The sequence below is a fragment of the Geospiza fortis genome, unplaced genomic scaffold, assembly GCF_000277835.1.
Source record: "Geospiza fortis unplaced genomic scaffold, GeoFor_1.0 scaffold154, whole genome shotgun sequence".
NCBI classification, from domain to species: domain Eukaryota; kingdom Metazoa; phylum Chordata; class Aves; order Passeriformes; family Thraupidae; genus Geospiza; species Geospiza fortis.
This window is the reverse complement of record NW_005054397.1, coordinates 890,911-905,629: the sequence shown is the minus strand read 5'-3', so window position 1 is coordinate 905,629 and position 14,719 is coordinate 890,911. Positions and strand designations below refer to the sequence as shown.

The 14,719-nt window shown below is 40.3% G+C and overlaps 1 protein-coding gene across 1 annotated transcript in view; it reads right to left on the bottom strand.

Moving 5' to 3' along the window:
- Window positions 1-14,719, bottom strand: part of UVRAG (UV radiation resistance associated) — an 87,194-nt gene that overhangs the window by 71,545 nt on the left and 930 nt on the right. Inside the window, exon 2 of the mRNA XM_031060976.1 lies at window positions 1,388-1,505. Within this exon, the coding sequence (XP_030916836.1) occupies window positions 1,388-1,505 (118 nt within the window). The remainder of the gene's footprint in view (window positions 1-1,387; window positions 1,506-14,719) is intronic.

The following is a 14,719-nucleotide window of genomic DNA, read 5'->3' as shown; positions in this document are numbered from 1 at the left end:
GCTTAAACACTGATACAAATCTTAGTGAAACAGAAAAAAACAAAATAAGTAACAATCAAGAAAGACAAATGTTAGTGGGTCCAGTTTATTAGTAACTAATTCATAAAATAGACTTTGAAATTCAGTCATACTTTTGACTAAAATTACTCCTTCACACTTACTTATTACAAGTCATTATTTAAATTTAGTATTTCATCTTTATACCCATGATAATCCTCAAGTTTTACAAGGCTTTGATTTCTGAGAGAAGAACATGGCAAGGTAGTTAACAGATTTTGGATGACATTTGCAAAAATGACTGGCTTGCCACACTGGTTTGCTCTTCCTGGAACACAGCAGCTTGGATAAATTAATTACAGCACTTTCCTGCAGAGCGATGGTGACCTGTTCCACGTGCTCAGAGAGGAAACAGCCAAGTTACCTGACAAAGGTGCCAACAACCCTGTACTTAAATGGAATAAGCAACTGCTGGTGCATGAACCTTGGCTTTCCCAGTCAAAGCAAGAGCTTAAAAAACTTTAGACAGCTCTAGAGGCAGGAATACAGATTTTGTACAATATCCCAGCCCAGTGGAACCAGGGATAAAGCTTTGATGAAGTGCAAAAGAGTCCCTAACACCAAACACTGCAGAAACAGTCATCAGTATCAGGTTCAACCAACCACAACAAAGTCCAGGCAGCAAGTTCAGGTTTTGCATTCTTATCCTTCTAAAACACCAACCTTGGTAAAAAAAGCAAGGCAAAGTGCCAGATGTGTCACTGTGCCAGATGAAAATAAAAATTAAGAGAAAATCAAAATTCATCGCCAATCACACAAAAGGAGCATGAAAACATATTTTTAATAACATCTCTCCACAATGAACTATATACCGTAGTGGGAAAGAAAAGCAAGAAGGAGAGGAGATCTAATGCTCAAACACAATTATCTAAACTAGAACAGGTGCCTGAATGCTTCATGTCATTGGTTGACAATTCTAGTTTTTGAGAACTTTGATAACAGTATGTGCTGATGTATGCTCTGTACAACAGCTGGTATGCACAGAGTGGGACACTCTTCCCCACAAAAGGCAACCAAAGCTCCAAAAGCTTTAACTTGTATGTGCCCTTGGAAGTTCCCAATTTCTTACATCATCACTCAGGGAAGAACAATGACAAAAACAAGCTGATTTAAAAGACTACAAAATCTGTCATTTGTTTTGCCTCCTTGGCTGCTAACACTGAAAGTTCATGAAATTGAGGAAACTCAAGAGCTCTTTTCCAGTGTTAGCAAAGGTGGTGCAACTAACAGCAGAAAGTTGTCAAGGCCAAAAAAAAAAGAAGAAAGAGAATTCGTATCATGAGAATTCAAAGATTAACTAGCAAAAAGGTTGATAGCAAGCCTGGTTTACCTTTGTAGATCTTGGTGTTATCACACAAGTGAAGAGTGAAGTACGTATCCAAGAGGCGATGACCGTTCTTATTAATAATGTTACGTGCAGCAATATTCCGAAGGTGACGAAGACGGCGCTAAAAATAAGAAAAAAACTTCAAATAATTTCTTAGATTGAAAATTAACCCTTTCTCTTTTTTTTCAGAGCATTTTAATGATTCCCAAAACAGTGTTGTAAAAAAAAATCCCACCAAACACTCCATTTTCTCTGTCAGACAACAAGTGTAAACAGCCAGGATTCAGCAAAGCCACAGGACAAGCAACAAGCACCTACAAGCTTGGATTAAGCAACTCTGATATTCAAGAGAAACTATTCTTATTCATGTCCTGTATGTCATTTTTATCCCACATGACTAAATCACCCCGACTCTTTGAGCAGTTCCAAGCAATGTGACACTATCAGCTTCAAACACAGCAGCAGCATCACCAGATGTTTTGCATCATCACACTGGAAACACTTCCCAGCCAAAGCTATTTTCAACAAGCATTAATGGACAAATAGCTCAAACAAACCACCACCTAATCCAGAGCTATAAGGAACTGGCTGAACAAAGCTTCCTGATTTCATGGTAATCCTGAAAACTGCTCTAACAACCTTAAATAAAATACATCAGGAAGACACATCAAGATTTTCAGGGAAAATTCAGGGCACAGTGAAATTTGACATTTTCACTGTCAGTTACCATCTGCTGTGATGAGAGAGTCCTTTTCCCTTGGAATGAATACAGCAGGATATGTCACTAAAATATTTAGTTTAAGTGATTTTACCCAACTCTAACATTCTCTTGGTTTACTACAATACTGCACCTTGAATGAAAATCATCAGATCAAATCAATCTCTCTCTCCCACCTCTCTGTGCCCAACAGCTTTAATAGTTGTGGCTAAGGTCTTAGCTTCGAGGCACATCACACCCTTAATCTTTGACAAATATTTTATAAAACTTCTTATAAAATTTAACTAGTTAACAAAGCAATTTTGTAGGACTGTCACACTTAAATCATTGCTTAGCTGTTGTTCCTATTTTAACTTCCAAGACCCCTGCTTCAAACAGCCTCTCATGAATGCAGCACTCAGTGAACTGCCAACTCATATACATAAAGTTCTCACTAAATCCTTCATCGTCATATTTTCCCAATCAATCTCTCAACTCACCAGTGTCTCACCCACTACCATGGGGATGTTGACAAATGGCTCCACATACTTTGTGGATCACCACAATACATCAACAAACCTCAAAAAACTGCTTAGTGCATACTTTTACCTCAGAGTTCATCTTACACCATTTTTTCCCAGAAGTGTCTTTATTTGTAAGGCTGAATCCACCTTAAAAGCTGATTAACCAAGCACATTTTAAAAGCTTTTGAAACCAAAAGACAATTTTTCTGTTTCTTGCTTGTCTTAAAGGCTTTTAACAAGAGCTGAAAGGCCATAATCTGTTTTAGAATCATAGTATGACACTTTACATCACTTCACTCCAGTGATATATTAGTTTTCCTTTATGGAAAGGTATGAGGAATATTCAATTTTTGTTTGACAGCCTAAAAATCACTGATGGAGTCATTCCATTCAAAGTCTGTTTATGACTTAGACTATAAACACAGCCTGAGATGGGATGCCCAGGTACCTCTAGTATATACAAAAACTACAAAATTAAAAACAAAAAAACCCAACCAACAAAAAACATTCTGTGAGACTACATGGTCTTATTTTCTTAGAAAGTGGTATCAAAAATGTCAACAGAAATATTAAGCCTCGCTTAAAAGAAGCCACATGGACCTTTAACATTTTTTCACACCTAACCTCAAAGCTAGGTAGCTTCGCTGGCTGTTTTTATATGCAACTGAAACACTCTTTAAGAAACGTCTTTGCACACGAATTTTGCTACCTAAAAATGATTCAAGAATTTTATGTGTCATCTCTTTTAATTGACATCAGTAGCAGAGAAATCAATCAACTACCACACTCATTCCCTTCATTTTTTGTATCTTTTTTTTCCTTTCATCCCTTACAAAGAACCAAACAGTCCATACTGTACCCTAACTAAGACAACAATTTTCTCCAGGTCTCTTTAGGATTGCAAACTAATTTGTGTGCTTGCTTTAAGTAATATGCTTCATTTATTAGCTCTCAAGCAAAGTTAAACAAGTTTCTTACAATTCACAGTACACAATGAGGTCAACGAGGTTTGGGGAAAAAAAACACAAAAACTGTGGAGTGTCCTAACCTACACCTGCATCTCTGAACAAGATGTGAGTCCTTATCTCCATGATTTGTGACTTCCTTGCACCCTTCAGCATCTGGGGGTTAAAGTCTCACTTCTCCTAAACCTGTTGGAAAAAGATAATTAAATCTGGGGCCATGAGGCCACAACATAGTTAAAAACTTAATGCGCAACAGGTAATGAATGTCTAATTGAATCTCCAGCTTAGCCAGAACTCTCCTCCTATCCATTTAGTGAAGTCACGATGACAGAGAGACTTGAATCCTGACAATAAATCTTTCCATTAGCCCACTATGTTCACTGATATGATATTGAATTATTCAAATTTCCTCAGAACTCTACACCAGCAATATTCAGAGTTAATTAACCTCTCCTGATCAAGGATAATTAGCTTAAACTAGGAGACTATCAGCTACAAAGACATACCCAAAGACAACTGAAATAGGTTCTAAAATTCCTCATCAAGGGCTTTGTTTTGTGACCAAGTAAATATTATTTTGAGGGAAGTTTTAAGTATCTAGTGTTACCTCCTATGCATTTCGTATCATTTTGTGCTGGAGACATTGGAATACACAAAACAAAAACCCCACTGTGTTGCAGCTCAGCTAGCACCAGCATCAGCCGAACACTGCCAACCCCCAGCACTGCACCACCCTTTCTTGTTCCTTACACCATAAATAAGCACTTGTGCAGCTGCTCACAGAATCATATCTGGGAACCAGTGTGGATGGAAACTAACCACCTCTCCCTTTTCCTGGGTTAGCTTCACCAGCTCACTTCCTCAGTTTGGCCGGACCACATGGCTGGACAAGCAGCTGAGCAGACCAAGGAGGGGACAAGGCAGCAGCAAGAGGCTGAAGGCAGAGAATGGCTGGAATGAAACCATCAGCTTCAAGTGTACGTGGAGCAACAGAGCCTGGCACTGCCATGAGCCACACGGAAGGCATTTCACAATGAGGTACCAGAGCATTTCAAACTGCAAAAGCACCTCATTTTAGAGAATAAACTAGTACACTCTATGTTGAATGCAGCAACTGCAGATAATACACAATTCTTTCATTTCCTCCTCCTTCTAGGTGAAAGTGCTGAAAAGGGTCCCTTTTTTTTAGTGACAAGTTTCAGCTATTTTGCTCTTTCTGTAAAAGTGTGAAGAAATCTTCATCATGAGGGAGGATTCACCCAGGATAAGATGCTCTGCACCAGAACAGTCATTCTAAAAAGTTCACCTTAAAATTCAAAATACAAGGGCTAAGAAACAATCTAAGAGCCTTGGCAGCCTCATGAGTCACTTAACTTCAAAAAGGCCAGCGTGAGTGCAAGATGACAGTGCAGGACCTGTTTTAATTTTTAAAAAAGAGAGCAAAATGTGCAATGAGTATAGCTAATTTTCACTGTTATTTCCTCAAAGAGTTTACAGGTTACCAGCAATACAGGACTGAAGACCTCAGAGAGGCATCTATAGCAAGTATCTTAGTGAGATATCCAACAGCAAAAGAAGTTATTTTTGCAGAATTAATACCATGGAAAAGGTTGTTTAACCTTTTCAATAACTCTCAATTCAGCACATGCAGCCTTAACAGGGGCATATCTGGATCAGCACTTAGCATAGTAGTACAGCAGGTCTAACAGGTCATTCTCAGGGGGTTGTGACACAAGTTATTTTGGTTACAATTGTCCTAGACCTTTGCAATTCCCAAGAAAGCCAATGGAGCAGTGAAATTACATTACACGCCTGGTTATCCTTTGCTTTAATTGCCATTCTGAGCTGCATTTGATTAAAAGCAACAACATGTTGATTCACACGAAAGAAATTAGTGCTTCCTTCTATGTTGAAGACAAATGACTACAAACCAGGAGAAGAGATACACTTATTTTCCATTAGGAGAAATCCTGAGAAGCTTGCATTTTAAAAGCCCTGCTGCATCTAAAGATAGCACAGGTCATAAGCAGACAGCTATCCCAAAGATACATAGAAAGTCTGATCAGGAAAGCTGTAGGAGAGATCTGAAAAGCAGAATCTACCATCAGGTTTCATTCCTTATGCCTGCAGAGGCAGACCAGCACTTTCCCAAAACAGTACAACAGCATCTTAACAGAGCTCCTGTGGAGCACAGCAATACCATCCCTGCTCAGCAATTGCCAGCTTCACTCAAAACAAATCACACTGCTCCACAATCAAGTATTTTCATCATCAGCCTTGCTAAGACAGCTTTTTCATCAGATGATTCTAGACAGTCTGCCACATCTTTTGAGACCTAAAGGACTGAAACTGTCTGGTCCCTTCATGCTTCAGTTCCCTCAACACTAAGATACCATAACCTTTCACTACCTCTGTGTAGAATGCCACCTTCAGCATGTTCCCATCCGGCACAATGTGTTTTGTGCAGTCTCATGGTGAGGATCAAAAAATTAAACCAAGGTAAAGCTGCCAAAACCAAAAGTTAGTGAGGGTAACTAACTGGGTAAGTAAGGATAACATCTGGCTAAATTACTCCAATTCAGCTCCCTACAGCTGCACAGATGTGCCCACCACAGAAGAGGACAGAGGAGGCAGACTTCAACACTTAAGTTTCTTCACGGCTTAAGCTTATCCAGATGCCACTCTTTGCTTTCCTCCGGGCCTGAGAAACAGAAGGGATAAAGCTAGTCACTGTTTTTTGTCTAATAATCTGGTATCATTAATAAAAATCACTGTAGAGGTGATGCAGCAGGGAGGTAAGAAAAGGGAGCAAGTCTAATGAGAGAGAAGTGCACTGTTGTTAACACAAGGTCTGGACTGCTCATGGCAGGAGAACAGGACTACCTACAACAGCCTCAAGTATTCATGGAATTTCAGAATTATTTGTTCACGGTCATAAAATGGGTAGCAAAAGTAAGCATGGAGAGTTCTGATCCCTCTTCCATCTTAACCACTTCATTATTCCCTTACAAGAATCTGATGACCCTCAGAAAAAAAAATAATGTCAGTATATCCAGGCTGGATGAGAACACAGCCAAACACCATTTTCTATTTCTATTTCTATTTTCTATTTCTATTTCTATTTCTAAACACCATTTTCACTGACTCTAGTTCTGGCTCCAAGTATCAATTGTGAAGCTCAGGTCACTAACATGGGCAACAGCAAAGCCCATTCTAATCACATGGAGCCTATCATGCTGTCGGCAGCTGGGATGATCTAATGGCTCACAGCTGGCAAAAGGGGGAGGTCTGTCTTCTCCTTGTCCCACATCTGCCTTCTCCCAGTAGCACAGTCTTCCCTCTTTAGCACTGGCTCTTTTAGTAATGCTGTTCATGAATTCTACTCTCAGCAGGCCCTTTGACATGCTAAATAAATTTGCAAAGGTGTCAAGGAAGTATCTGAACTTAAGCAAGGCAGGCAGGTTGGTTTCTTCCAGCAAGAACCATCCAAGATGCCATCAAACAGTCCCCTCCATGAATGGAGGGTTTGGCTGAAAACTGCCAGATGTTGCTATGTGACAGTGGGCTCACTGCACCCATGGCCATAAGCAAGTTTCAGAAATTCCATCAAGCAGATTTTTAAAGAATTTTATAAACAGAAATACATTTTCCAGAATCAAGCTTAAATTCAATTGCCCAGGGAGAAAGTTTTATATATCTGTGACTGAATTTGAAAAAGGGTGCCCCACTCATCCCATTTCTGATGACTTCCCATACAACCCATGTAACCAGAAACTTACTTTTGCCTGAAATGTAAATACAATGGTAAAATCAGCATTAAGAAGGCTGGGAAATCATCTTGTACAAGCAAACTAGAAGTTTACATAAATTACTTAGCCCAAATTCACCAAAATTAATCACCACTCAGGGCTCTCTCAGAGGCCTGATGAGCTGAAAAGCAATTATTGTATTTCCAGAACAAAGAACTTTCAACACTGGCTAAAATTTCAGCACCAGGTCTACTTCCTTAGCCTTTAATGGAGTACCCTAGACAGCCTTCATCTCTGGGCACCATCTCTGTTTTCAGACTGGTGCCTTCCTCACAATTCTGTCAAGGAAGTAAATTCCCCGAATTCTTTTCAGATCAGGATCAGCTCTGACTTCTGTATGACATGGTACACACTCTGTTTTTACCTGGCTTTCACATGAATTTCATAGCTTGGTTCCTTGCTTTATGACCCACAGAAGCTCTGGAAGAATTTTAACAAAATCCTTCCAACTATTTTAGCATTAAAGCAGAAGGCAAAGATTAGTTAGCAACACAAATGTTACTACAGCAAATCCACTGTTTTTGAACTGAAAGGACCTGAGCTTGCAAGTCAGCTATTTGGATGTCTGCATATTTGTCAGAATTAAGTCATTAAAACAGAGGGCTCTGTGTGCTTTGGAGCTCATAGCAGACAGGTTGAGCTGCGTCTTTTTCTTAAAAAGCACAAAACCTCCAGCCTTAAAACAAAAAATGGTTACCAAAATATGATCTATATTTAGTCAACGTGAGCATTATTTATTATCACAGCACTGCTCTACACCTCCATATTGCACCTTCCAACTTCCTCAGTTTAATTTCAATTTAATTCCTTTTTTTTTAAAGTGCAGCATATCTCACAGAAGGTTTGGGTCACCTCCACTGCAAAACATAAAGCTTTTAACATCCAAGAAATGTATATGGCAAGTTTAGGCATTACTCAGATGTACGGTTACTTAAAACCACAGGAAGGGTATGAAAATGCTTGTACTCTAATTTACACACTTGCTAGGAAGATTTATGAGGTTCACAATTTAACAGTTTTCCACAGGTCAGAGTCAAGAGAATCAAATGGGCTTTCAGATCTACTTCTGATGCAAAGCAGAAGCATTTGATAAGCACTTTTTGTGGGACACACCATAAGGAATTTTAAGGAATTCTATTTTAATGTCTTCCAGCACACACTTGAAGACAGCGAGGCCCTCAAAGCTACATAGCCATAATTAGTTCATATACAGCCATAAGTAGTTCAATGAATCACTTGTAGTTCTCCTTCCTATCTCCCTTTCTCCATGTCAAATGACCACCAGCCATCCAGGAATTCCTTTCCCTTTTTAAGATTAAGCTACTTTCTTGCAAGTGCCTTTAAGAAAACAATTTCTACTAGGAATCAGAACTGAGGACAACATTGGTTCAAAGATGCACTGTAGGAACACAACTACACTTTTTTTCCTGTGAAGGTGCAACACACTCACATACATCACATACCTCACATTCCCAAAGATCTCATGCAAGGAACCAGATACACTGAACCTGCGCAGAATGATTTACCCAGACTAAATGAGCACAAGAAAAATGGAAGCTATTTCATCAACATGGGCTCAAAGCTTTCTAAGATGCACAATTGTGAATTTTAGTTTACAGATCCTTAAATCAAAGCGTCTCCTTTCCTTTACACTTCTGGGCATCTGAAAGGCTTTTGAAAGTTTCCCTTAAGAAGGGAAACAGCTATGTAGTTTTCATGTGAACACCTCAAGGGTCAATACAGGTTTCTAATCATCCACAACCCCTGCCATGGCTACTCCTGCTTCTGCACTGCACTGAGAGCTTCAGCAAGAACAGACAGCAAATGGAAGATGTTCAAAAGACATCAAGTCTGCCCTAATTCACACAAGGAGAAAGTGAAACAGGAAGAATAAGGAATGTCTCAGTACTTCACATGGTCCATGCAGAAGTATAATTATTTTCCAGCTATCTGAATGCAAAACAGCTCTTTGCAAGGTCAGTACGGAGTTAAAGAATGCAACATCTGAAGTCAGGGTTAGATCTAACAAAATATGTTAGTCTATGGCATTAACAGCTCCTTTAATACTAATTAAAGCAACAGTCACACCAGAAAATAATTAAAACAGATAACTATACTTTAACTGAAAAAACTTAAGACTATGTAGACTATGTATTACTCTTGAAAGACAGTTGTGTTCTCTGGTCTATCCTTCTCTGCACCCTTTCCTACTAGCTAAACCTCTAAACTACTTCCTCACTAAGTCATTGCATTTACACAGAGGAGGAACTCAGAACTCAACTTCTATCCCCATGAAATGATGTAAACAGCTGGTAACTGTTCAGCTGTTTACAAAAAGAAATCTTCTCTTTGTACCCCATAATCACATGTAGAAAATCTATACCACTTACTTTAGAGTCCAAAATGAATGAAAGAACTAAGACTAAAACTGATGCAAGCTCATGATGTTCACACAACTCACTAATCTTCTCTATCTTTTTTTCAGTGCTAATTTCTGCAGAAAGACTGTAAAAGCCTGTTATTTAAAATATATTGTAGGGGCAGGTACAGAAGACACATCCAGTCTTGGGACACAAACAGGACAGCTGTTTAGGGGTGGCAAAACAAGACTCAATACACAGAATTAACTTAAAGACAATGTTAGCAGGAAGGGTTCAAAAGCTAAATCATAGATAGAAAAGAACATCAGGGTGCAAGTCCCATCCCATTAATAACACACTGCAGCAGTTGAGAGAAGTCCCTTAAGCCTCTTAACGTGACCTTGGGGAAGGGAGCATTAGTCCACATTTGCTGTGGGAATAACCAGGGAATATCAAGATGATACTCAGAAGGAAGCACCCAAAAAGTAAACAGGGCCTTACAGAAACAACAACAAAATCAAAACAATGGCAATTTTGACCTTAAAGAAGCCCTAAAGGACGCTCTGGGTTGCACAAGCGAACAGCATATGATGATTAATAACCTGAAGCATATTAATGCTTATCTTGTTGCTGGATGATAAATCAAGAGCAAAGAAGTCAGTTTCTCTTCATAAATGAGACTTCAGTCTCTAGCTAGCAAGTTGCTCAATTAAGAGCATTCCATAACCCACCACAAACATTCCAAATAAAGCAAGAAAACTGATTCAGTAGAGCTTTTGGACATAATAGTCTAACTTATCAATTGATCATTTGGTCTGCAAAACACTCCTGCATCTCTTGTGGAATACAGAAAGTACACAGCAGATAGCAAAATTCCAGCCCCAGCTTAACAGCCAGTCTTTTGGGCTAAAATTACAATTTTCCAGTAACTTTAACAACTACTCTTCCTAATTTATCTCTAACAAACACTAAACATTGATACAGCTGGGTATGGATACAACCGAGCAAGATCAGCAGGTCACAACTCACACTGAGGTCTTTCACTGGAGCAAACCTTCCCTCTCACTCAGCATTTAAAGACAGTGTGTGTCAAAGAGAAGTGAAAGCAATATTCCAATACAACACTTTCCATTCATTATTCTGATTGCCCCCCTCCCCCCATATTTCGTAGGAAAGGGGAAGTAAAATATTTAAGAATCAGTCTTTTTTTTTTCCAGATAACTCAGAAGAATATATAATAAGAGTAATAGAAAACTAATGTTTAAAAAGATACTATTTTCTCATTGTTTAGTTTAAAGTCTCATTCATATGCAGCCCTGGGCCTATACAGTAACTTTCTTCACTTTTCCTACACAAGACCCCTCAAACACACTTGCCAGCGCACTTTGAATCCTCCCTTTCTGCCATGTTGCCAAAAATGTTGTGTATGAGTGATACATATCTTTAAAGAAAGAATCCCAAGTCAAATCTGGAACTGAACCTGGCAGGGGACACAAAAGAAGGGCTTCTCCACGTACACTACCCAGAAAAAGAAAGCCAAAGGTGTTACCTCCTGAAAAATAATGATGGAAAACTGGTAACAACTGATGAGAAGGGTGAGGTACTCAACAACTCTTTTGTCTCTGTCTCCAATGACAACCTCTCTTCCTGCACATCCTGAATGGATGGACAGTAGGATGGGGACTGGAGGAACAATGCCCCTCACACTCTAAGATTGGGTTCATGGCCACCTGAGGAACTTGAATGTGCACAAGTCCATGGGACCTGATGAGAGGCATCACAGAGTCTTGAGGGAACTGGCTGATTTAGTTGCCAAGCCACTCTCCATGATAGTGGAAAGTTGGGTGAAGTTCCAGGTGATTGGAAAAGGGGAAGCATAGTACCTATCTTTAAAAAGGCCAGAAAGGAGGACCCTGGGAGCCACCACCCTGTCAGCCTCACCTCTGTGCATGGGAAGATCACACAACAGATGCTCTGAGAAGCTGTGCTAAGGCACATGGAAGACAGAGAGGTGATTCAACAGCCAGCACGGTGTCACCAAAGCAAAGTCCTGCCTGAGCAACTCAATGGCCTTCTGTGATGGGGTGGCTACATCAGGGGACAAGGGAAGTGTTACAGATGTCATTTATCTGGACTTCTGTAAAGTCTTTGACATGATCCCCCACAACATCCTTCTCTCCAAACTGGAGAGATGGATTTGACGAGTGGACTGTTAGATGGATAAGGAGCTGGTTAGACGGTCAAACCCTGAGGGCAGAGGTGCTGCTGTGGAAGCCACAAGAGCCTTGTATGATGAGCACTGCTCTTGGACTCATACCAGTGCATAAAACTCCAACTGGAACTTTAGGAATCCCAGCCTTACTGTTAATGGAGTCTACAGAGTGTCCTTGAGAAGTTTCACTAACTGGTTGCTCTGCTTTGCTCTACCCTAAAATAAACTTCTGACACCTGTAGCTGAAACCTCATTGCTGCTCCTCTCCACAGAAACTTTCACTATCTGTCAAGAGATGTTTGTGAACTGAGGAATACAGAAAATATTGGGTCACCTGGTCTGACACTACTCATGGCTATGCACAATGGCACAATTTACCCCTTCCCTCCTTATCAGCAGATCCATACTCATCAGATAGATCCCCCTCCCTCCCTCCCAGGCACTGGCTCTGCAGTCCATGACTGTGTGCTTTCCTGTCACTAGACAACCACACATGAAATCTGTTTTGGCCAGCAATTAGCACAGTAGCGCTCAACAGATCATTTGACTGTGGCATGACTGCCTCTGTACATTCAGGCTGCATTTTTCTGTCCAATCTCTTCCGCTGAGGATATAGAAGAGTCTGAAAGGTTTGGGTCCCCCAACCCCTCCACTGCTTTGAACTGCTTCCAGTGACAGGATTGAACAGTTTGAGCATTCTGAAATCCTTAAGTTAAGACACTCCCAGTTTTCTTTCATCAAGCAACTGCAAAGAGATATTACTAAAGAATCTCTGCTCCTGAAGTGCAATCATTTCATATTTTCAGTTCTGTTGTGCTCACTTGTACAGCAAAAGAGAACAACATCCTGACACAATTACTAAGGGATTCAAATGGGAATTTTATGCTTAATCAGATGCATTTCTTTACAGCCATATCCTCTATTTCTCTTTCTTAAAATACAGAATACAACAGCAAAAAGCATTTTTTGCCCCAGTCATCCTGCCACACAAACAAGTTAGAGGAGAGGTCAGTCACTTTTGACATAAGTATCATCACAGTAGCAAAAGGTTTCAGAATTAACTTTTCACTCCTGCAAAAGTGTCAGTAGCAGGAAGGCATCAATGTCAATGTTACTGGAACAATTAAAGCTAGACTAAATCCAAATTACACTGTCAGTACTTCTGCCCCTAAAAAGTCACTTCAGTCATTAAAAGCACTCACCTTGAATTCACAGCTGAGAATTTGTCTTTGGAGAGATTTATAGCCATGACTCAGACCATCCTGCTCTCAATTCTTACAGTCACTATAATATCTTATAGTCAAAAAAATGTAGCTTTGGGTGTCCTAGAGAAAGCTGCCTACTGAAACAAATCACCAAGCTGATTTTGTGCTGGCACACAGCAAACAGTTACCTTGCCTTACGTAGCATCACACAGCTCAGGTCAGCCAGACTGTGGCATTACAGAGGTGGTACAACAGACTAGGAATGACTTATCTTTCACATAATTCTGCAGTAAAATAGCTCCAGTGTGCTGAGCCCCTTCAAGGTATCTTGCCCTTCAGTAACAGACTTTTGAGCTCAGAGAATACAAAGAAAGAGGGTGATCTGCTATCAGTGTGTTCAGCTGATCATCTCAATTTAATTCCAAGTAAACACAGTACCCAGATCCCTCAGCACATGGTCCTTGTGTTGGCAGGGCACACAGCAGACTACCTCAGTCTCTGTCACAGCCTTACACTTGCTACAATTAACATACAAGCAGCATCCTCACTGGGTATTTACTCAACTGGAACAGCCTATAATTGATGACTCAATTTCTGCTCCGAGGAACTCCTATAAAAGTTTCTGCTCCTCGAAGAAAAAGCCTGTGTTTGGTCTCACTTTCACAAACGAAATCCAATGACTAATATCTCAGGCTTCTCCCTGCAGCATTCACTTGGTCCTTGCACAAGCCTGAGAAAGAATCAAGCCAAAAATTCAGCAAGGAGAAGGCCATACTTGATCTCGTGGACAATCCATTGTTTCCTGTCCGTAGCATTCAGAGCAGCATTCATGTTTATGTTTACTAACACAGAGCAGACCCACATTTCAGAGTAAGCACTTGCTCACAAATTGGGGTCAGGTGGCCAACAGCCACCTCCATTCCCCTCCCTCTGCCCCCAAGTAGATGTCTTCTAGAACATGTTTAACAAAAGAGCAGTTATAGATCCACTTCGAGTTAACATCTTTTGATTTTTTTCTTTAGGTACTCTCTATATTCCCACCTGGTAACATATAGCTCAAGTAAAACAGATTGTGTGTCTAACTCGTAATAACATTGACTGCACTGAGTCAATGAACCAAAACAACATTCACATCTTACACTATTTCTAAAGAAGAGCAAAATTTTGCTAATTACTCCTGCCTTCACCAGTCCTGCTCCAGCTCCTGTAAAATCAAAGTGACCACATGCAGGAGGGGAAAGGGCACAGAGTCGGTTTGATAGGGATTGCTCAATGCTCAGGCAGAACCTAGTCTTCCTCACTTAAAATCATTGCTCTCCAAAATGAAAACATGGGACAAATGCCCAGTAAGCCAAAAGCCAACTATCAGCAAACAGGAAAAAGAGAGTTAAGGGAAGGAAGGACGCAATAGGGAGAGAACATTTCAGCACTTTTTAGAATATACCTTATGTTATATCCACACTTGCTCCCCACCCCGCCAAGAGAAGGAGGAGGGGGCACCCCAGCTGCTCCGGCCTCACGAGGTGCCCAAGCTTAACATCGATTTTCACGGTGTTATTCCTG